The following is a 21,263-nucleotide window of genomic DNA, read 5'->3' on the forward strand; positions in this document are numbered from 1 at the left end:
ACCTTGAATAATCAAACGGTCAGAAGAGACCAAGTTTTACTATTTCCACAACCCCCAAATTCTCCAACTAAACTACCATTAACATTGTCCACGCTCAACTAACAAGAACGACCAACAAAGCCAAGACGACCAAGCCCGCCGATCTACCCGACATCTCGCCCCCAAACACCTTGGCACCCCGGCTTTCTACCTCATTGCACACCCCCGGCGCCAAAGTCCCGCCCCGGTCCGGCCACGTCCCGTTCTCGCACGAAGCGCGCTGCAGCATCTTCGCCCTCACCCACGCCGCCAGGTCTCCCCTTTCCCCTCGGATTCCACAGGGATCCGGCGCCGGTACGCTGGCATTTGGCGCCATGGCCGCGCAATTCTTGGAAGTGTCTTCGATCGCGTAGCTGCCGATGAAAGTCGGGCAAGTCATCATCGTGTCTTCAAAATCCGGGATCTCGCCATTGTCCGGGTCGACGCTGAAGGAGACGACGTCGGCGAACCTTACATCCTCGCCCTTCCCGACCGCCGTGTCCGCGCCGCAGGTCTCGAGGAGGATCGCGTGGTAGTGGAGCCAGAAGTCCCTTTGGGTCTTGTCGGCGAGGTTCCGGGGCGCGTCGACGAAGATGACGGTGTCGTTTTCGGGGTCTGGGGCGTCGGTGTCCTTGGATGTCCAGAGCTGCTCGCCGAAGGCTTTGCGGTCGTCGATGGTGCCGTTGGGGCCGTGGCGGGTGTAGCCCGTGACGGACCAGGAGAGCTGGAAGGGGAGGGCTTGGCCGTGTGGGAGCCAGAGCTGGGAGGCGTTGCGGATGGCGAAGACGACGGGGAAGGGGTAGATTGGTTTGTAGGTTTTGTTGGGTTGCGGGAAGATGAGGTCGACTTCGATTTGTGCTTGGAGTGCGAGGGAGAGGAGGGGGAGGTGGAGGAGAGTGCAGAGGAGGGATGTGAGGCGGGCGCTGAAGCCCATCGCGAGGCTGTTACTCGTGCGGAGTGGTGCGGTTTGAGAAACTGTAAGTGGTGTTGAGTGTTGGATCCGGATGTGGTGAAAGTGAGAGTTGTTGTTGGTTCAAAGATTAGGGGTGACATAGATTCTTCGACCTGACAGTCAGGTGATTTCGGGAAAATCAAAAGTTCAATTTGATGATCGACGTCTGTTTCAGCCCTGTCAATTACCCGGATCCAACGCGGCAGAGCAAGGTTGACTGGCGATTATTCATTAATTTATTTTGAGGTGCTTGCCTTATAACGCTTATAGGGAAAGCTGACCGTGAATTGGATCAAAGCTTTGCTCATAACTTCCGCCGGTTACTAACATGCGTTGCCTCTCTCGAGACACACCACATCCCCAGACGACGGATCCATGACTGTGGCGAAATGCGTGAACTCGTTGAAGACAGGCTCCGACATCACCCACTTCTGCAGCATCTCCTGAGTAACACCGGTCCTGCCCTCATGCCCTTGGCGACTGCCGACAGCCAAAGCGATACACGAACCGTTGAGTGTTGATGAGTCGTCCTTAGTCGTGGTCCTCTCCCCAGCCCTTTCGCGAAAGGCGCTCCAGTTGTCGCGGACAAAGTTCTGCCGCTCGGCCGACTGCGAGATCCAATCCTGCGCGATGATTGCGGCGTCTTCTGACTCCATCTGGCGGTGATGGAACTCTTTAGCCCCGCAGCACGACGTGTGGTCGGTATCGTGGTTCGCTTGGGCGATGAAGTCGCGGGTGCTTTTGATGTTGCCACCGACGAAGTCTTTCTGGATGACGACTGCTTCTGTCGGCGTGCTGAATAAGAGATAGCAGGGAGGCGACGGCTTCTCGGTGATTGATTTGGCGAACGCGACAAGCCCGCCGTCGGGAGCCTCGGTCGCACCTGGTAGTTTGGGGCTTAATAAGACCTGACGGAGGATGGACGATATTGAAGGGCGTCTGCCGAGAAGAACGAGGACTTGGTGGAAGATGGACGAGTTCGTCCTCACGTTCATCAGAGGTCGGTGGTTGAGTGAGAGGGACAAGCCGGGCCTGGTGACCAGACATCAACTTGAAGACTCGCGATAGTGGCATGCTTTGATTCTTCTACATACCTAACTCCCGTCAGAGTGCCAACAAACCCAGCATACGTGATAGACCTAGCCAAGACATGCTCAGGATCCGGTGCCTGCGAATCAACAAAATCAAGCTGCACGAGCAGATCGCCAAGCTGCGGCATGCCCCAATCCAGGGTCCTAAAATGCATCAACCGCGCTTCTCCATCATCACCACCACCGCAAACCGGGACGGTGCCGGAAGTGCATCCGAGCAGGCAGTCGAGCAGCGTGTTGAGGGCGACGAGCAGATGCAGCTCGACACCGGCGACTTCAGCAATCGAGCGGATCTCGCGGGTCTCGTCGTCGTCGAAGACGCGGCGCAGGTAGAGGCGGACGAGGAACTGGGCGACGCGGATGATCGGCGGGTAGACCAGGATCTGTGCAAGGACAAGGTCGTAAAGAGGCGCGACGGCCCGCAGCTCGTGGGAGAAGTCCTTTGCGACTCGGACGTATCGTTGCTCTGGCGGGAGGGCCAAGTCGATGCGGTAGACGGGGATTTTGGTGGCTGGCGGCATTATGCACGGGTATGCAATGCAGATGCCAATGCGACTTGTGCTCTTTGACGTGAATCCTATCGCATTTTTTCTGATGATTTTCTGGCGGCTGGAGAATAATTAAATGGTCAAGTACAGAGTAGCGTCGGAGAGGGGCTGGACTAGAAATGAGAGGAGCCAATCAGCTGGTGAGCGCATTTTCGCGGAGGGAATTGCTGCGTCTGTTCGGTGCTATCCGTCGACCCCTAATGCTTGTTCACGGTCCCATTCATACACGTGTAAGTGCGATGGAGGAATGCGACTGCTGTCAATGTACGTCATTCGGGGTATGTCACTTCATTCTTGACTTCACTCTGTGTTTCTGTAGAAAAATCTCGAGGCTCGTTTGCTGCAAAACATCACGGCACCGGGAATCGGTGGCTCGCAGGGGCTGGCAGCAGGTAACCGAGGCAAGCCGGTCACTTTCCATGTCTGGCTCGTCCGCCGCAACTCCGAAGGGCCGGCCGAAGCCGAGTTGGTCCTTCTGGCGGGTCTGTAATGTCAAGAAAGCGGTTCAGTGGTGAGTCGTGATTCATGAAGGCCCATCCCTGTACCAGGCTGTTCAATGGCTGTCATCGCTCGTTACTTTCGATTTCAAGGATGAATTTTCCAACGGGCCGCCGGAGCCCTTTTAACCCGCGCAAGAAGGTTTACAAGAGCGCCACGACTCCTAAATACGGCCAGGTTTAACGGGCGCTTAAGGCGGGATATCCCTGAAAGGAAATGTCGTGATTGGGCATGGCAATTATGGGGGCATCTTATCAGATGATCTAATCTGATCGACCGATTCGTGAAGCGGCGCGAGTCTGAGAGTGAGGAGTGCCAATCCAATGAATGAAGCGAGTGAGGCGGGTGAGAGTGAGAGTGAGAGTGAGAGTGAGTATGAGTGTGAGTTGTCACATCCCGAGTCCGGTTTTCGCACTTTCGCCCTGCTGACTGATGATTTCCACCCCCCCTGATTCTGATTTCTGATCCGGTGATCCTGAGCCTCTCCGATTTCTTTTTTTCCCCAAGTCATGCGGCCTGGCAGCTGGCCTGTCTGGATCCTTCGTGCCGGTTGCCTGCCACCCACCTCCAACATCTCCAACAAAACTGTTGCATAATTAGTTCACTGCTCTTTCTCTTCACCACATCCGCCATCCCGTTTCTTCTCGCCTTCTTTCTCGCGTTTGCGTTATGCCCCTGTGTCGCCTGGCCATACACAGCCCCTGCTGACTGTGACGCACCCTGGACGGAACCTGAACATCACACCCAATAATCAGGCAGCCGAGCGATTTTTTCTTCCTTCCCGGTCGTTGTTTTCCACGAATGTCGCGAGAATCCTGACACCATCACGTCGGTCGCAACGTCTTCTCGACAACATCCTCCCTCGACGAGTCCTGTCTCCCTTTCTCTCCAGCATCAAAGAGGAAGAAGGAGCGCCACGAGACACCCCACGAAGAAGATCGTCGATACCTCCCCCACAACCGAATGCTCTCCTCGAAAGAGCCGTCTCAGACATGAAGAGATTATGGGCGAAACGAACGCCCTCCGACGGCGAGGAGAACTCCCCTCTCCTCTCCTCCTCCGACCTTAACGCCGCCGGCGGAGCGAGACGCCCGAGCAGCGACCCCGACGTCCTCCAACACCAACTACACCCGACCCAAAGTCAAACCTCGTCCGGTGTCGCACGCACCGATTCCGTCGCAGCCCACATCGGCCACGCGGAGCGCGTCTGGCTCTTTGTCGGCATCTTCCTGGTCGGCTACGCCTACGGCCTCGACTCCCAGGTGCGGGGAACATACCAGCCCTACGCCACCTCCAGCCTCAAGCTGCACTCGTCCCATTCCACCATCAACGTCCTCCGCAGCGTCGTCGCCGTCGCATCCCAGCCCACCGCCGCCAAGATCGCGGACATCTACGGCCGCTTCGAGACCACCCTCGTCGCCATCCTCCTCTATGTCGTCGGCACCGCCTTCGAGGCGAGCGCCACCACCGTCGAGGTCTTCTGCGTCGGCGCCATCCTCTACCAGATCGGCTACACCTGTCTGGTCCTGCTGCTCGAGGTCCTCGTCGCCGACTTCTCGTCCATGAGGTCCCGCGTCTTCTTCAGCTACATCCCCGCCATCCCCTTCGTCTTCAACACGTGGATCAGCGGCAACGTCACCGCCGCCGTCCTGCACGTCACCTCTTGGCGTTGGGGTATCGGAATGTGGGCCATCATCCTCCCCATCTCCTCCATACCCCTTCTCACGAGCCTCTACTCCCTCGGCCAGAAGTCCAGAAAATCACGACACGCCCGCCCGGCCTCCAAGGAGGGCGCCGTCGACCTCTTCCACCAGCTCGACACCGTCGGCCTCGTCATCCTCATCTCCGCCTTCTCCTTCACCCTGGCCCCCCTGACCCTCGCCGGCGGGACCGTCAGCCACTGGAAGTCCCCCGCCATCCTCGTCCCTCTCGTCCTCGGCCTCCTCTGCATCCCGGCCTTCGTCGTCTGGGAGCGCCAGGCCCAGGTCCCGCTGATACCCTTCCGTCTGCTCCGGGACCGCGGCGTCTGGTCCGCCCTCGCCGTGCGCAGCCTGCTCAACTTCGCCTGGTCCACGCAGGGCAACTACCTCTACACCGTCCTCATCGTCGCCTTCGACTTCTCCGTCGAGACCGCCACCCGCATCCTGTCCTTCTTCTCCTTCTTCGGCGTCTTCAGCGGCGTCCTCATCAGCTTCGTCATCTACAGGATCCGCAGGCTCAAGGGCATCATCGTCACCGGCGCCTGCATCTTCACCGCCTCCTTCCTCATCCTCATCACCTACTCCGGCGGCGCCTCCGCATCCTCCCAGACCGGCCTGATCGTCGGCCAGGTCATCATGGGCCTCGCCGGCGGCCTCTTCGCCTACCCGACCCAGGCCTCCATCCAGGCCTCGGCCGACCGCGAGCACGTCGCCGTCATCACCAGCCTCTACCTCTCCCTCTTCAACGTCGGCAGCGCCCTCGGCAACTGCCTCTCCGGCGCCCTCTGGACGCAGCTCCTCTACCCCTCGCTGAGGGAGAGCCTGGCCTTCCAGCCCAACCGCACCCTGGCCGAGGCCATCTACAACTCGCCCTTCGACACCATCAAGGGCTTCCCCGTCGGCACGGAGATCCGGGACGCCGTGATCGGCAGCTACAGCGGGGTCCAGAGGCTGCTGTGCATCGCCGCGCTGTGCATTTGCATTCCCATGGTTGGGTTCGCGTTGATTTTGAGGAATCCGAAGTTGTCGGAGGAACGGGTCCAGCCGGACGCGGCGGCGGACGATGATGATGATGAATGATTTTGCGAGCGAGCATTATATCCCCCCACTTGCTTTCATGCTTTCATGCTTTCATGTTGCTGGGCATGTTGTTTAGCGTTGCTATAGATATTGATAGATCGCGAACGCCGGAGGCGATGAGCCATCCGCAGCATACTTCGTTTTCCTAGACCATTTACGAAGCTGGAGTCAATATATGAAATTCACTCCCAGAATAAAGCAAGGGTTTTTGAGAGAGAATCATTAGGCAGCGGAAACGTGTTGCAGATGTAACAGTCCTGCTTGCCCTTCTGACATGTTTTTTCCGGCTACACGAAGAGTATCCATGAGAACCTGGAAACAACAGCCTTCTCTGCACAATGAAGAAACCGTACAACGAGTCGACAGCTTAGAGGACGACAGCCTAATTTCCCGGAATGAGTGCGCCCTCCCCCCGTCCCAAATCAGAATCAGGCTGCAGACGCGCTGACCGATAACCAGGGGTGTAGCATCCCTGACCAAATTGAGCGAAGCCGTAAGTGAGATGCTCTCATTGGCAGAGGAAAGTCGGATCCGTTCAGGCGAACATCAGCTCTTGGAGAAAAAAGAAGAAACAGAGAAAACGCGACATCTCGGCAGGAGGAGCTTTAAATCTGCGCCGCCAGCCTGCATTTCGAAGCTCCTCTCCGCGACGCTCAATCTTTCCAAATGCCAAACAAGCATGCGTTCATTCTTTTATCTCGTGTCCGCGGCCTCGTTTGCTCGTGCGGCGGTCGAGGTGCAGTCGGCGGATGAGATCCAACAACTGATACGGCAGAACACCGATAACTCGACGGCCTTGGCGGAGATCGGGGCCGCCCCGTGGGTGAATTCCCCGACGGTGCGCGGAACGCTCGACCTGCTCCTGACGTGCGTGGTCACGCTCGTGGCATGCGTCTACTCCGTCCTCCACCTCAACATCCCCGCGGACGACGGCAAATACGCCAACTTCTTCGACAGGCTGAGGTGGGTCGTCGTCGCGCTGCTGTTCCCGGACACCGTCCTCGTCATAGCCGTGGGGCAGTTTTTGGAGGCGAGGGCTCTGCGGGCTAGATTGCGACGGCTCAAGAACGAAAAGGACCCGGATATGGTACGTCTTTACGCAGACTTCCGAGCATGGCTTCCGTCGGGCCGGTGAGCTGACCAGCAGCAGCCTGACTATGACTTGGAGTTCTGCTTCTTCGTGGTCATGGGGGGTTTCCAGGTCCCCATCGACGACGTCCGACCTGGACCGACGGCACTCCTGGGCAGACGGCTTCCGGGGTCGCTGCCGCTCTCGGCCAAAGGGTTTCTCAAAATGATGGAGCACCGCCCGCTCGAGTCCTTCGGCCTGGTGAACAACCCGAAAGCCCTCGCGGTGAGGAACAAGGGCAGCGTTTTCCAGAAGGTGCTCGTCGTCACACAGGTCCTCTGGATGGCCACGCAGTGTCTCGTCCGCAAGCTGCAGGGGCTTCCGATCTCCCTCCTGGAGGTCCACGTCATGGTCCACGTCCTGTGCGCCGTCGTCATCTACGTGTTCTGGTTCAAGGTGCGTACACATGTCATCGGTCTCGATGCGAAACGAAGCAGGTCCTGACATTTTTGGCGCAGAAACCCATGGATGTCGGGGACGCCGAGGTCCTCGAGCCGACGTCGGATGAAGTCAAAGGTCTCGTTGCTCTGGCTGTCCAGGCACAACTCTGCCCTGGCATCAAGCCGGAATTCCTACGCCTGCAGAAAGACGAGCCGCAGACGGAAACACGGTCTTCGCCGGACCTCGGCACAGTCGCCACGCCGCAACCTCAAAACGCGGAGACCCCCCTCCCCAAACCTACAACCGATATCGAAAAGGCGCCTCCGTCGGTGATCACGCTCGGCCGCGGCGACGCCCTGGAATGCGGCCTCGTCTACGCCGACTCCGACTCCGACGAGCTCCCCGAGAGCATCGAGCTCTCAAGCTCAGACGTCCTGAGAGTAGAGCGAGCGATGCGCTACCTCCAACGGCAACACCCCTCCGCAGACGCCAGCGGAACCCAGACGCCCCTATTCCCCTCCCCGGAATCGGAGTACGCGCACTGCCTGGCGCGGAGGGGCGACAACGCGCCCAACGTGCTCCTCAACGACGGCAGGGCCCTCCGGCTCCTCTCCGTCACCTCCAGCTACGTCGCGGTCGAGGACCCCGCCTCCCGTGTATCCGACGCCACCGAGACGGTCCAGGTCCTCGCCGCCGCCCTCCTGACGCTCCTGTACGGCGGCGTCCACCTGTCGGCGCGCCGCTCCCGGTTCCCGACCGCGCGCGAGCGCGACCTCTGGGCGCTCGTCTCCGCCTACACGTGCGTCCTCTCCGTCGCCGGCTCCGCGCTGTACTGCCTCGTCATGTACCTGGCCGGGGTCGGGCTGTTCGGGGTGTACGGCGGCGCCGAGTGGGACCGCGGGTTCGGCCGCGCCGTCGCGCGGCCAAGGTGGCTGTCCCGGTGTCTGTTTCACTTCTTTCGGGCGCTTTCCGTGGTGATTGTGGCCCTCATCCTGCTGCTCTTGGTCGCGAATGCCGCGTCTCGGGTTTTCCTGACCGCGGAGTCGTTTTTGAGCGTGCGGAGTCTGCCTATTGGGACCTTCACGATGCCTTCTTGGCTTCAAATGGTGCCGCACTTGTGATGATGCCAGCTATACTCTAGTTAGGCTTAGACCAAAATAATCTACTCCTGGCCAGACTGTCAGTCGATGGCATTCTACCTCAAGCCAAGATATAACTCTCCCCATTCCCAACCTCAACAACATTAGGCCTCCTCAGCACCCGTCCCGTCTCCCTCTCCTCCTCCTCGAGCCCTTGCTCCAGCGTCATCTTCCCATGACTCAACAACCAGCTCATCACCCCCGAATACCGAATCTTATCATCGTGCGTGCCCAGCCAGTACCGCGGCTCGACCCGCCTCTCAATCTTCAACCCGTTCGTCACGCCCAACGTCGTCCCCTTCTCGAAGAGTCCGGTCTTGTGCAGCGGATGCACCATCGCCAGGACGCTCACACCAGGATTCGCATCCCGCGCGGCCTCCACCACGTCCGGGTCAACACCGTGGGGCGAGTACAATGTCATCTCCTCCCCCTTCCCGTCCGCGCTTGCAAAGCTGAACACGATGGCGTGGTAGAGCAGCGGTACCACGCCGCACTCGTCCGGGAGCCGAAACACGGATAACCACGCCGGCATCCCGTCCGCAGCCGGCCACCTCGCGTCCCGCCCGCGGACGAAATCCGGCACGAGCGTGATCCTCTCAAAGTGCTTCCACCCTTCCATGATCGCCGCCGGCTGCGCGGCCGCGAACACCCTCGTCGCGGGATCGAACGTCCGCAGCGTCGCCTCGTGCATGTGGTCCGTGTTGACGTGCGTGACGAGCACCGCGTCGAGCCAGCTCTCCTCCCCCTTTTCGTCTTTCGCCCCGCCCGCCGCGGCCTCGACGTCCGCGATCCAGCTCTCGATCGCGGCCGTGCTGTCGAGGGCTTCCTTGACGGGGTGCCGCATGACGAGGAACCACGAGGAGAGGGCTATGGCGTCGCCGGCGAGCCAGGGGTCTTGGAGGATGTGGTAGAATGTCCTTTTAGAGGAGGAGGAGGGGGGGCGGGGGATGGAGATGAGCCAGGTGTTGTCGCCGTTGACCATCGTCATGATCGGTCTGTGGCTGGAGGAAGGGGTGGAGGAGAGGGTTTCGAGGAGGGTGTTGCGGTCCATCGCGTCTGTTTGGTATTGCGGAAGTGCGTTTCTGGAGATGGAGGATGGAGGACGTTGGAAGCTGGCTGTGGTTGGTTGCGGGGAGAAAGGCGAGTAGATAGCCTTTAATTCTTCCAGGGACATGCATGTTGTGGTACCAAAGGCTGTTTGATGGGGGACATGAGACACATCGGGCTACGCCACGCTCCCAGCAACGGCTTTTGGACCCTTGGGTGAGATTTTAGTACGGCGCCATTGAATCATTTTCTGGGCGTGGCTTTGCCTGTGGAAAGCAATGATTGATCGGTTCGGTTCCCTAGCTCGGATCCTTCGCTATTATGCGAGCCCAGGTTCTTGTGGAAGCTCCTCGGCGGCTTGATATGATTTTGAATGATCTTCGAAAAATAGTACCGTGTTGGAATGGTGTTATCTCGACGAGATGCCGCCTTCAGAACTTGCCAGAAGTGACTGAACACCACACCGAGCCAATCCACGAGCACTCGATAGAAATGTATGTATTATTCGCTTTATGCTCCATACCAACTCCTTCACAGAGTCGGGTAAACCCATGCCCATTTTAAGTCCTTACATCCGTTGCCAATGCCTCTGAAAGTCGGGATCCTGGTATTCTCAAAGGTCTTTCTTGAGATCATGCTCCTAAACGATGCATCATCATCAGCTTCAAGTCCGATTAAAGAAGGTATCACCCGCGGTGGGCAACTCTCGCGAGAACTCACGGGTTTGTGATCCGTCTCGTAGTCGATGTGTACGTAGGCCCGCTCGACGCCGGGCAGCTTCTCGATCTTGATCTGGAGCGCCTCGGCGACGTCGTGCGCGATCTCGAGCCTCTCGTGGCGGTCCATGACGATGTCGATCTCGACGATGTAGCGCGGCCCGCTGTGGTAGGCCCGGACGGTGTCGATCTGCTTCACGTCGGTGGAATGTGTCATTGCTAGATCCTCATTAGCTGAACCCCTTCTCCATACTATCTTGTGAAATCTAAAGCGTACCGATGTAGGTGATGAGCTGCAGGAACTCCGGCTCCGCCGAGACGCCGATGAGCAGCTGGAACTCCTCGTAGGCGGTCCGCAGCCACAGCCCGGCGATGAGGAAGGACAGGATGATGGCGCCCATGGGGTCGATCCACCACTTGATCTTGCTGCCGGCGGAGAAGGTGAAGATGCCGAAGCCGTTGATGAAGAGGTCGTTGCGGTGGTCGCGCCAGAGGATCTCGACCTGGGAGTAGATGTGCTTGATGGACCAGCCTGGCGTTCTCGTTAGTAACTTTTCGGTTTTTGGTGATGAAGGTAGGAGGCAGCTTACAGTAAAGCCAGAGGCAGAACTTGGTCCCGAAGGCGATCGCGACGGCAATCACGCTCGTAAAATGAAACTCGTTCGTCTCACTATCCGACCCGGCCGCGAGATCCCTCGCCGACATGACAATCAGCACCAAGCTCACTACCCGGAAGTCAGCTCACTCGATCACAAACACGATTCATGTGAGCGAAAACATACCGCTGAACATGATGAACGAAAACACGATATTCCCCGCCGTGCTGATCCGCGCCCGGCCGGAGGGGTACTTCCTCGTGTCGACCTTCTTCACCGCGCGATGCGACAACATGAGCATGATCCCGCTCAGCGGATCGAACACCGAGTCCGCCATGGTCGTGAACAGCGACAGGGACCCGGACGAGATGGCGGCGTACAGCTGCAGTGCAGACAACACCACGTTGGCGGCGAGGCTGCCCTTGACGGCGATCTGGTACTTGAGGTTGTTGTCGCCCTGGGTCTCCCTGGCCTCGCGCTCGTGGTCGTCGACGGACTTGAGGAGGGAGCGGATCTTGTCGTTCTGGGCGCGGTAGAAGTCCTGCAGCCGGGCCTCCCTGGCGCCGCCGCGGGTGAAGTTGTGGTGGATGCGCCGGCGGGCGCCGCTCTGCCGCGGGCGGGCGCCGCTGAGGAGGGTGATGTCCGCGTCGGACTTGAGGTGCGTGGTGAGGTTGTAGGGGTCGTTGATCTCGGCGGAGGAGAAGGAGCGGGACTCGGGGTCGACGGCGACGGCGGAGGCGGGGAGGGAGGTGAGGTCTATCCCCGTGCTCGGGGCCTGTTTTGTGAACGTGGAAGACATTATTGGAGATTATGATGAGGGAGGGATGGCGAGGTGATTGTGAATTAGGTAGATGGTGTTGATGAGGTTGGTGATGGTTGATGATATCAAGGCAATGAGTGAGTGACAGGGTGAGAGGTGTGAGGGAAAGTTGACGCGGGACTGGGTGGGAGCAGGGCAGGTCGAGTCGGGAAAACCGAGTAGACGTGGAAAGAATTGACGAAAACTCGGCAGCTGAGGGATATTTAAGCGAATTGACAGCTGAGACCCCTGCTCCCCATCTAAGAATTCCCTCCCTCTGATCCCTCTTGACGAGATCTTCCACAGCTGCCCTTTTCGGTTTGGACCAGGCAGAATCTCGCCTGCGTTTGGCTTCTTCGGGTTTGTCGACAGGGTTCAGTGGATATCAGCGAAATTGTGCTCAGAATCATTGGGCCGTTGGAATGCCGGCTTCCCGTGAGTTGCTGTTGATGAGAGACCACGTGGGCTGGACGTGAGGCCGCCTGGGAGATTGGAGGTGCAGTTCTTGCTTTTGTGCTATGTACTACTCCATTCGCCTCGTGTAACCTGGCATGGCATTTTGTATCTGTCTTCTTTTCAGCTTGCCCTCGCGCTTAGAGGTGGCGAGCGTCATCATGATGTGCAAGTATCTTTCCACTCCGCACGGCAGAAATAGTACATCGCCAACGAGATTCTGTTTGCCAGGGCTCCCCGCACCGGACAGGGATGAGCTTCCTCGATATTCTCACCAGCTCTTGGCTTGCCAGCTGCCGCTGCCTCTGTCGCAAGACCAATATGTCGCCAAGGAAGTCAAATAGTCTCACCGACTTGAAGATGAATCGCGAGCCCGACCGTCTCGTCAATGACATTTGCTCGCCCAGTGTCTATGCTTGGATCTACAGCAAGTATCCCGCCTGCCATCCAACCGAGACCAGATCAATAATAATACCCCGCAAACGCCTGGCCGAATCGCGAAAGAAGAAAAAGACCGTCCCGTCATGCATCGTTGAGTGTCATGCAGCCCCCCGGATACCCCACCCCATTCCGCCTTGTACTTGAACCGTATTCCCATATTCTTCGTGATCATCAAATCGGTGCCGGTGCCGCTGTCGGTGCCGCTTGACCGTTGGTTTTCGGCGGCGTCGACGGCTTCGTTATCATCTGCTTGAAGAGCGGCGCCAGGGCCTTGATGACAGGTCTCACGTTCGGCGCTTCGGGCAAGGACGAGAGGGTCAGAGATCGGACCTTCTCAATGACCTCGCCAGTGTCGCTCGAGACGGAGGTCCGCTTGCCTCCCGGGATCGCCCCGCCAACGTCCGTTCCGTGCCTCAGCGGTCCGCTCGCTGTCGCCGGCGTAATGAGGGTCTCGTCCAGCAATGACTGCCACCGGATGAGATAGACTCCCGGTCCAGACATGCTGGCCGAGTTGCCGTCGAGGAGACCTTGCATGCGGCGGCGCGAGAGATCGTCGAGCTCCTTCAGGTAAGCGGCATGGGCGTCAATGATGGGAATAAGCTTCGCCCTCTTCTCCTCGGGAACCTGGTTGAAGATGCCTCCAAGCCTCTCTTCGATGCTAGCACCGTTCTTCTCCTTGTGGAATGCCACCAACGAATCCTTCGCCCAATTTCTGAACTGGTCCATGACTTCGGGGCAGTTCTTGCTGACTGCATGCAGCCATTTGTATAGCAGTTGCCGGTTGTTCTTGAGCAGCTCGACATAATCGTCGACAGTCGGTAGGACAGCCTCAGGGTCGTCCTTGGACTTCGCCTTCTTGGGCTTGCTGGTGGTGATGAGCTGATCGAGGAAGGTCTGGTAGTCCTTGACGTGGTCGGACAGGTCGACCTTGTTGTGCACAGCGCGGATGATGGGATCCATGCCGGCAACAGCGTCGCGGATCGCTTGCGTGAGGAGGTCGGGGCTTTGCTTGCACAGGACGGTGATGATCTCTTCCCGGTCGCGGATGGCAAGCATTGCCGCGTAGTACTCGAGGCACATCTTGTGTTCGTCCTCGCTGGTATCCGCCAGCAGGGCGGGGTCCACGTCCTCGAGGATGACGGCGACGACGGACTTGGACTCTCGCAGGCTCTTGCCCCTGACCGCGTCGCGTTCGCTCTTGGGCGCCTGGCAGTGTGCGTTGATGGCCACGAGCGCGCCTTTGCTGGGGCCGTTCTTGTCCTTGGCGATCTTGTCGACGGTCTTTTTGAAGTCGGCGCAGTCCCATCCGAGAATAACGGTTATGATTCTGCATAGTTGGTTAGCTACAATTGCGAAAGGTTTTGTGAGACTTTCGAGCGTACTTTTGCAAGAGGTTCTGTCCGTCGGCAGCGTTGCTGGTGATGCCGAACCAATTGGACACGGAGCCGACGCTGAGCTTCGCCAAGAAGATCTTCATCATGCCCGCGATCATTGTCGCGGCGTTTCCGATGCGCAGCGTCTGGCGAACCATGCCGTACGGAACCATCTTGTGCACCTGGTCCATCAGCTTGACGAGGTACGGTCCCTCGGGAGAGACGATGAGGACTTGATGGCAGAGCGTCGCCAGACTGCGCCATGTCAGCACTTCGTCACATCTCCCTCGGCATTCAACACTTACTGAACGAGGATGTAGTCGCAAGCAGCCTTCGTCATGGGGGAGTGCGTGTCGAACTCCTCCGTCTCGGCGAGGTAATCCAGCAGCTCGTCGCAGAGGTTCTCGTAGACGAGGCCATGCATGGCATCATCCCAAGCCCGCACCAAATCCGCCGCATTCTGCACGTCGTATTCCTTCGGCCGAGTCGCCGGGTCGCTGGTAGGTCCGCCGCCGATCTGAGCTCTGGCAACGAGCTCGATGACGGTAGACGAAGCGGTGGCCAGGGTCTTTCTAGTACCTAGCGCGCCCTTCTCGTAGCTCTCGGAAAGGTCGGCCTCGGCGAACTTCCTCAGCAGCCCTTGCACTCGGACGTTCCAGAACTCTAGGCCGATGTTGCTGACGCCCGGCAGGGGCAGAATGAACCTGCTGAAGAGGGACTGGAGGACGGGCGACGTCGACTTCTTGGCGTAGACTACGGCCTCGCCGTCGCCGGCCTTGGGGTTGACGGCGGCGAAGGGGTAGCCATAGTTGGAAATGGTCTCGGGCTGCTTGAAGTCCTCGACCTCGCGGTATGTCTCGAAGTGGGTGAGGATGTTGAACAGCGCCTTTGTCTGCTCGGCGTTGAGAGGTTGTGTCTTTGAGGTGGCCATGGCTGTTGTTCAGGATGTCGCAGCAGCCATTTGCGTCCTTGTTGATGGCCTAGATCGCCAAGCAGGATCGGCGCGGTCGGTGGTTCCAGTAGATATACTCCTCAAGTGCCACTGTTTCTAAAGATACGATGATGGCGAGTATTGTCGAGGGCGAAGGTGAGTGTTTCGTTTTGGGAAAGTGCCTGCGATGGTGTTCGGTCGGTGCTCCGGTGAGAAAATGTGGATCACAAGCTGGTGACGTCACCCGACTTGCTGTTGTTATTCCTTTCCTTTTCTAAGGAGGTGTGGTCTGGGGGGAATTCACTCTTTATTTGCTTCCTTGCTATTATAGGCATTTAAGCATGAAGGAGGGTCTTGAGAGAAACATTTATTCACCACAGACTGCTCTGTGTTCCTAGCTCTTCCCTGCTGGCTTCATCTGGGCAACCCTTAGTCGCACTCGGCTATCTGTGACCTGCATGCTCCTGTGCAAGATCTTGTGCTTGTGCGCTTCACAAACCCCAGACAAAAGCTTCTGACACAGCCAGGTTCTCACAGCATGTGCACCATCTTCCTCCCGAGGCATGCACCTCAGCTTTCCTTTCAGCTTGAGCTGTTCTCTCTGCATCAAATCTGGTACGCGTTTTCCATGCTTTGAGCTTTGAAAGTTTCAATGGCTACTCGACATGATTGGCTGTCTCATCTCGTCCATTGTCCTCGACCTCGAACAATGCTGAGAGCATCCGGCAGAACACGTAACCAGGTAATGTCTGATAACAGCATTCGTAGACATTGGATACACTCAGCACACAGGGCAGCCTGGGGAAACGCGAGAAGCCCGGACGTCCTGTCAGCCAGAATGCTAAAAAATCTCCGAATAAGACGACGTCGAGGAGGCGCGGGGAGGGGAGGGGGCTGACTCAAGCGCGTAACTGTAACTCAAACCACGTGTAAGAGCTTCCGAGATCTCAGCCCATCGGGTTCGTGAGATGGGTCCCTCCGGTTCTTTCGACCCCTTCAGCTCGTGTTCGGCGTTCCGGCCGGGTCCGGGACGTAATGCCGTCCAGGTGTGAAAATGCGCCTTTCTGAGACCCCGCATTCACACACCAGTTTCGCGTTTCAATGCCGTCCAAAGAAAGCCCAACCTACCGTCTACGTACTCATGCCGCCCCCCCGCGAACGCGTCTGTGTCCATGCAAGCACGAGCTTGTTGCCAGATGTGGTAATGTTACGAGGCTCTCGCGTCGCCCACGACGAACTCGTCAAAAGGGGCAGTCCGGGTGGCTTTGCAGTTCGCGTCCAGCAGTTCAGTCCAGCTGGCTGTTCGAGCAAATCATGAGGAGGGATCGCATGTGCCGCGAGGAAAAGACTCGAAATGTAAAGGGGCTTGGTAGATGTCCATAACCTGCCAAGCCTGCGAGGCCGAACTCACAGCCCGGACACCAAAAGTCAATGTTTTCCTGCGATGGATGACATCCGTGCCACAGCTCAGACTCGGGTGTATTTCACGAGTGCGTTGAAACGCGACAATCAGCCTCGCGGAAGTCCAAATGCCACTCATTTGAGTAAACAAACATCGGGCCGTGTCAGAAGCTGTCAGCCGAGGCCCCCGTCTGGCAGGCACCCTTCTCGTGGACTTTGAGAGTGAATAATTTGATCTTCAAAAGACTTCTCTGGAGTTCGAGAACGCCGTGAACTCAAATAGTTGTATATGTCTGTCCATGAGGCAGACTTCAAGATCATGAGCGAACGAAGAGATCGGTGAGACGAATCTAGATTTCTTGACCAGCTAAGCTTCTCGTGTAGTTAGACGGCCTCTCAGTAATCTCTCTCCCAGCCAGTTGATGTCCCAGGAAAGCCTTGACCTCTGAAGAGAGACCTCTCTCCCCTTCTCTCGAAGCAGCAGGTTAAAATACTATGTAGTAGAAGAGTCCCAGTCCCAATCGGCACAGAACAAGCGTCTCCGGATCAGACGGACCCTTTCATCGCTAGATCCATCCGCCCGGGTTCACTCGGCTCGCAATCGGCCGAAAGCTTAACATGCCACTATTCGGGGCCCTCTCTACCGAGAAATACCCACCCTCGTCCACGAATGACAGTCGCCAACATCAACAAGCTCATGGGACATGCGGACGACCACCATACATCAAGTTAGCGGTCCCGCCATCCAGATGAACCCTCTTCGAGCACGTCGACGCGACCACGACCTTTTCGCGGGGAATCGTCAGGGGGCAGAGGCCATCTCCGCAGAGACGCTGCGGGGGAGACGATGCCACCCCAGATTGCACTAATTGCCGAGATCCGCTGTCATGACAGGGTCACGATGAGAGCGCGATAAAAGAAGACCGAATGCCCTGAGAATCTGCCTCGCCCGTGTTGTCGTGTCTGTCCGGTCTGTCTCTTCTGTCCCTCATCGCGCCGCCACCAAGGTCTCCGACAATGAGGTCCGTCCTGAGTGCCCTCTTCCTCGCCGCGAGCTCCGTGCTCACCGCTTCGGCGCAATGCGACGACGACGACGCCCAGCACACCGTCTGGCTCGCCGGTGATAGCACGATGGCGCCGGACGGCGGTCACAATGGCACGGAGGGTTGGGGCCAGTACCTGAAGTACTCTCTGGAACAGTCCAAGATCCGGGTCAACAACTCGGCGTATGCTGGGAGGAGCGCCCGCACGTTTACTCGGGAGGGTCGTTTCCAGAGGATTATCGACGAGGTCAAACCGGGCGACTGGGTGGTGATTGAGTTTGGACATAATGATGGGCGTGAGTCAAGCTTTCTTCCAAGTTGGGATCCATTCGTCTGACGAGAAATTCTAGCCGGAAACCCAGCCACCGATACCAAGAACCGAGTCGACTGCCCCGGCATCGGCAACGAGACATGCACCGCCATCTTCAAGTACGCCCCTCGATCCCAACACCCCTCGGATCCAGCTCCTGCTAACCCGCCCAAGCAACGCGACCGAGATCGTCCAGACCTACACCACCTACCTCCGCAACGCCTCTTCCATCTTCCTCTCCCGCGGCGCCAAGGTCGTCATCTCGACGTCGACCCCGACGAACCCGTACCAGACCGGGAACTTCACCTGGACGCCCCGGATCTACTCCTGGTACTCCTGGCACGTCGTCGAGTCCCTCGGCGGCCCCGCGGCCGGCATCTACTACGTGCCCCACGCGGACTACTGCGCGCAGGCGCTCAGGCTCCAGGGCCCCGCGGCCGCCGTCGCGGGATACCCGATGGACAACACGCACATGGCGCCGGGGCTCGCGGATACCTTCGCGCAGGCCTTCGTGCTCGGTCTGAAGTGCGGTACGTCGCCGCTGCAGCAGTACGTCGTGAACGCCACGTCCCGGATTGAGGGCGCCGAGCTCGGGACGTGTTTGTCTGTCAACGCGACGTTGCCTATCTGAGATTTGTTAGAATCGCGGAACTTCCCAAAGTACGCGGAAACAGCTGCAGTACGAACTATAGAGTCTGAGAAATAATTATTAGAGAAATAATTGAGCATGTCTTCACAACAAATGATTGTCCAAGACACTTTGAATCAAGGGAAGACTTTCGAGCGCCAGTGATCTCATTTCAATTCATTCTATTTTAAACGCCGTAAAACAATCTCAAAGACGAAAACCCCGATTTTCGAACGTGCCAGCATTCAAGAAAATAAGAGAAACTCACAACTCACTAATACCACTCGTCCCATGCCGTCGTCTCGAGAAAGAAACTGCTCATCTCGGGAAGAAGCAGACTCAAACCCATCGACGTTGTGCTCCGAATCGCCAAACTAATAGGCATGCTGGCAGCGGGAGCAGCAGATGAGGGTGGTCTTGCGGCCGCGCTCGATGGTCATACAACCAAGGCCATTCTTCATAGAAGGGCAGTAGACAAAGTCGGTTTGGCAGGAGCTAATGGTGGAACCACATTGGCGGCACTTGGTGACGTTGGCGATGTAGTTGCACATCTTGAAGTGGAGTTTGAAGGTGGAAAGTTGGTGGTGTGGAGAAGGAAGGTTTGAATGGTGAGATTGAAAGGTGAAGAAGATGCTGTTGATGTTGTTTGAGTGTGATGATGAGGAGGAGATTGGTATCAAGTCAAGTCACCGCAACTGCTTATATAGGACTTTTCCGGAAGGTAAGACAGTTGAGATGTTCTTGTTAGATAGTTTGAGTCGAAGACAAGTGCCTGTTAGGCAAGGAGTTGCGGCCTGGACTAAGCCATTGTGTTGATTGAGTTGTCAAAGTCAAAGTGCTCAAAGCCAACCTCGCTGAGCTGCTTGAGTCAACGCAAATCATTGGTAAAGAAAGACTTTGTTGGGAGGACAGCAGTCTTGATCATGGGACAAAGACCTCAGGCGGAATCTCCATGATGCGGAAGAAAGAGCCTGTTGTTACCATCTAGGCGCAACCTCAGAATGTCTTTACTGAGCTCTTCCAACGTTCTTTCAATGAGTTGGTAGACTTTGCGAGCATGGGGAAACCAAAGAACTTGGCTCTAGACGGACTCGAAAAGGAATCTCAAGCCGAGGATAAAGCAATCTTTCGGCATTTCGTCTTCGATCGCGGGAGTCGGGGGTCGTCTGTTCGTATATGACGAATGAGCCCCCGATCTGCTGGTGAACTTAACCGCTTCCATGATTGATGAAAATCCGAGACGAAGCCCATGAATATAAACAGTTGAATACTTGTTCGCAACTCTCTCAGACTAAGCCAAGGGTTCATCCGGTGTGAAAACCTTAAACCGTCGAGGAAGTGATCTGCGTGCGACGTCGAAGAGAGTTTGCCGGGAACGCTATGGACCCCGACGACCCGAAAGCGACCCAACTATGGAACATTGCTGGGATGCTTCCCCTAGTATGGACTCCTTTAAAACACAACTACCGTCATCTTTGGAACTACCGCGGGATGTTGCGGGGTACTGGCGGGCCGATGGGAGAACTGATGTGAGTCTTAACGTGGTGTATTTAGAGATAGCTTTGCGCAAACCTTCCTCAACTTCGCTGATGCGATATTTTGACAGTGAAAGACAATTCTGGTGTAACGAAGTGCAGCGCACCACATTCATAACGGTTATTGACGCTTGAGCGATAGCAGCCTAACAAGATGGAGTATGATACCAGAGAGAAAATCGAGCCTCTGGGAATTCTCGAGTATGTTCACTCATAAGTTGCAGCTTGCTGCGTCGATGAAGTACGCTAATGCGGCACATCCAGTCCTGAGATCGCAGCGGTCAGTTGAGTTCCAGTTGTAGAAAACACACTCTGACACACCCCCAAGTTCCTCGCAGGTCGCCCCGCGGCCTCGCTCGGTGCCGAAGACGATGAAGTCCAAAAGATGATGGAAAAGGCCAAGGCCGAACAAACATCTCGCCCTGACTCCAGCACCGAGTACTCCATCCATATCCCCATGAGAGACGGCTACCAGTCGGAAACCCGCATCCACAAACCGGAATCCCCCTCCGGCGACAAACACCCCCTCATCGTCCTGATCTATGGCGGCGGCTTCGTCATGGGCCACTGCACGCAGCTCAGCCCGTACGCACGGATCGCGGCAAAGGTGTTCAACGCCGTGGTGGTCAACATCTCCTACCGTCTCGCCCCGGTCCACAAGTTCCCCGCGGCGCCGAACGATGCCTGGGACAGCCTCAAATGGATCGCGGCGAACGCACATACCCTTGGCGCCGACCCCTACGCTGGCTTCATTCTCGGAGGAGCCTCGGCTGGGGGAAACCTCGCTGCGGTGGTTGCTCAAAAGTCCGTTGACGAGGGATTGACTCCGCCTCTTACCGGGACGTGGCTTTGCATTCCGTATCTGTTGGAGGAAGAGATTGTGCCACCCAAGTACAAAGATGTCTGGTTCTCCCGAGAGCAGAACGCCGCCGGGCCCGTCATCGACAAGGATGGAATGGCGCACATGAAAGCTGCTTACGGCGCGGACGTCAAGTCGCCGGATCTATCGCCGTTCAACTCAAAGAATCCGCATAAAGGCCTGCCGCCGACATTCTTGCAAGTGTGTGGCACGGATCCCTTGCGGGATGACGGGCTTGTGTATGACCGGGTCTTGAGGGAGCATGGAGTGAAGACGAAGTTGGTCGTGTACCCGGGAGCGCCTCATGGGCACATAATGTTTCCGAGCAAGCTGTCGACGAAGTCTCACTTCGATACTTTCGATGGTCTTGCTTGGCTTCTTGGGAAGGAGACCCCGGATGAAGAAGTGATCACTCAGGAGCTGGCTCTGAATCCGATCATGTCCGTCTAGATTTGCTTAATAATGGAAATGGTCATTCCGTCGGTGCAGTTTTGAGAATAAGCAAATGCCATCTTTCTAATTGAGTGAACCCGTCCAACCAGCTTGACGTGAAATATGAAATACGAGCTCAGATGTATCCCCCTAACGTTTCTAT

At 57.2% G+C, this 21,263-nt stretch overlaps 7 protein-coding genes across 7 annotated transcripts; 4 read left to right on the forward strand and 3 right to left on the reverse strand.

Annotated features, from left to right (window-relative positions):
* Positions 1 to 94: 94 nt before the first annotated feature.
* CkaCkLH20_11104 (uncharacterized protein) lies at positions 95 to 2,582 on the reverse strand (the record flags this gene model as incomplete). Its single annotated transcript, XM_038893818.1, has 3 exons — positions 95 to 993; positions 1,299 to 2,002; positions 2,065 to 2,582. The coding sequence occupies 3 exons, from the start codon at positions 2,580 to 2,582 to the stop codon at positions 95 to 97; spliced, it is 2,121 nt and encodes a 706-aa protein (XP_038740918.1).
* Positions 2,583 to 4,099: 1,517 nt separating this feature from the next.
* CkaCkLH20_11105 (major facilitator superfamily transporter) lies at positions 4,100 to 5,887 on the forward strand (the record flags this gene model as incomplete). Its single annotated transcript, XM_038893819.1, has 1 exon — positions 4,100 to 5,887. One exon carries the CDS (start codon positions 4,100 to 4,102, stop codon positions 5,885 to 5,887), a length of 1,788 nt encoding a protein of 595 aa, XP_038740919.1.
* Positions 5,888 to 6,566: 679 nt separating this feature from the next.
* On the forward strand, positions 6,567 to 8,518 carry CkaCkLH20_11106 (uncharacterized protein; the record flags this gene model as incomplete). The annotated part of the gene is made up of 3 exons (XM_038893820.1): positions 6,567 to 6,974; positions 7,038 to 7,412; positions 7,475 to 8,518. 3 exons carry the CDS (start codon positions 6,567 to 6,569, stop codon positions 8,516 to 8,518), a joined length of 1,827 nt encoding a protein of 608 aa, XP_038740920.1.
* Positions 8,519 to 8,597: 79 nt separating this feature from the next.
* CkaCkLH20_11107 (uncharacterized protein) lies at positions 8,598 to 11,694 on the reverse strand (the record flags this gene model as incomplete). Its single annotated transcript, XM_038893821.1, has 5 exons — positions 8,598 to 9,592; positions 10,300 to 10,518; positions 10,577 to 10,831; positions 10,890 to 11,024; positions 11,082 to 11,694. The coding sequence occupies 5 exons, from the start codon at positions 11,692 to 11,694 to the stop codon at positions 8,598 to 8,600; spliced, it is 2,217 nt and encodes a 738-aa protein (XP_038740921.1).
* Positions 11,695 to 12,759: 1,065 nt separating this feature from the next.
* Positions 12,760 to 14,892, reverse strand: CkaCkLH20_11108 (px domain-containing protein; the record flags this gene model as incomplete). Its single annotated transcript, XM_038893822.1, has 3 exons — positions 12,760 to 13,915; positions 13,971 to 14,216; positions 14,267 to 14,892. 3 exons carry the CDS (start codon positions 14,890 to 14,892, stop codon positions 12,760 to 12,762), a joined length of 2,028 nt encoding a protein of 675 aa, XP_038740922.1.
* A 2,418-nt stretch (positions 14,893 to 17,310) lies between these two features.
* On the forward strand, positions 17,311 to 18,277 carry CkaCkLH20_11109 (rhamnogalacturonan acetylesterase; the record flags this gene model as incomplete). The annotated part of the gene is made up of 3 exons (XM_038893823.1): positions 17,311 to 17,632; positions 17,687 to 17,765; positions 17,821 to 18,277. 3 exons carry the CDS (start codon positions 17,311 to 17,313, stop codon positions 18,275 to 18,277), a joined length of 858 nt encoding a protein of 285 aa, XP_038740923.1.
* Positions 18,278 to 19,963: 1,686 nt separating this feature from the next.
* Positions 19,964 to 21,118, forward strand: CkaCkLH20_11110 (alpha beta hydrolase fold-3 domain-containing protein; the record flags this gene model as incomplete). The annotated part of the gene is made up of 3 exons (XM_038893824.1): positions 19,964 to 20,010; positions 20,074 to 20,089; positions 20,138 to 21,118. 3 exons carry the CDS (start codon positions 19,964 to 19,966, stop codon positions 21,116 to 21,118), a joined length of 1,044 nt encoding a protein of 347 aa, XP_038740924.1.
* Positions 21,119 to 21,263: the final 145 nt, after the last annotated feature.

The sequence above is a fragment of the Colletotrichum karsti genome, assembly GCF_011947395.1.
Source record: "Colletotrichum karsti strain CkLH20 chromosome Unknown Scaffold45, whole genome shotgun sequence".
Lineage (NCBI taxonomy): Eukaryota > Fungi > Ascomycota > Sordariomycetes > Glomerellales > Glomerellaceae > Colletotrichum > Colletotrichum karsti.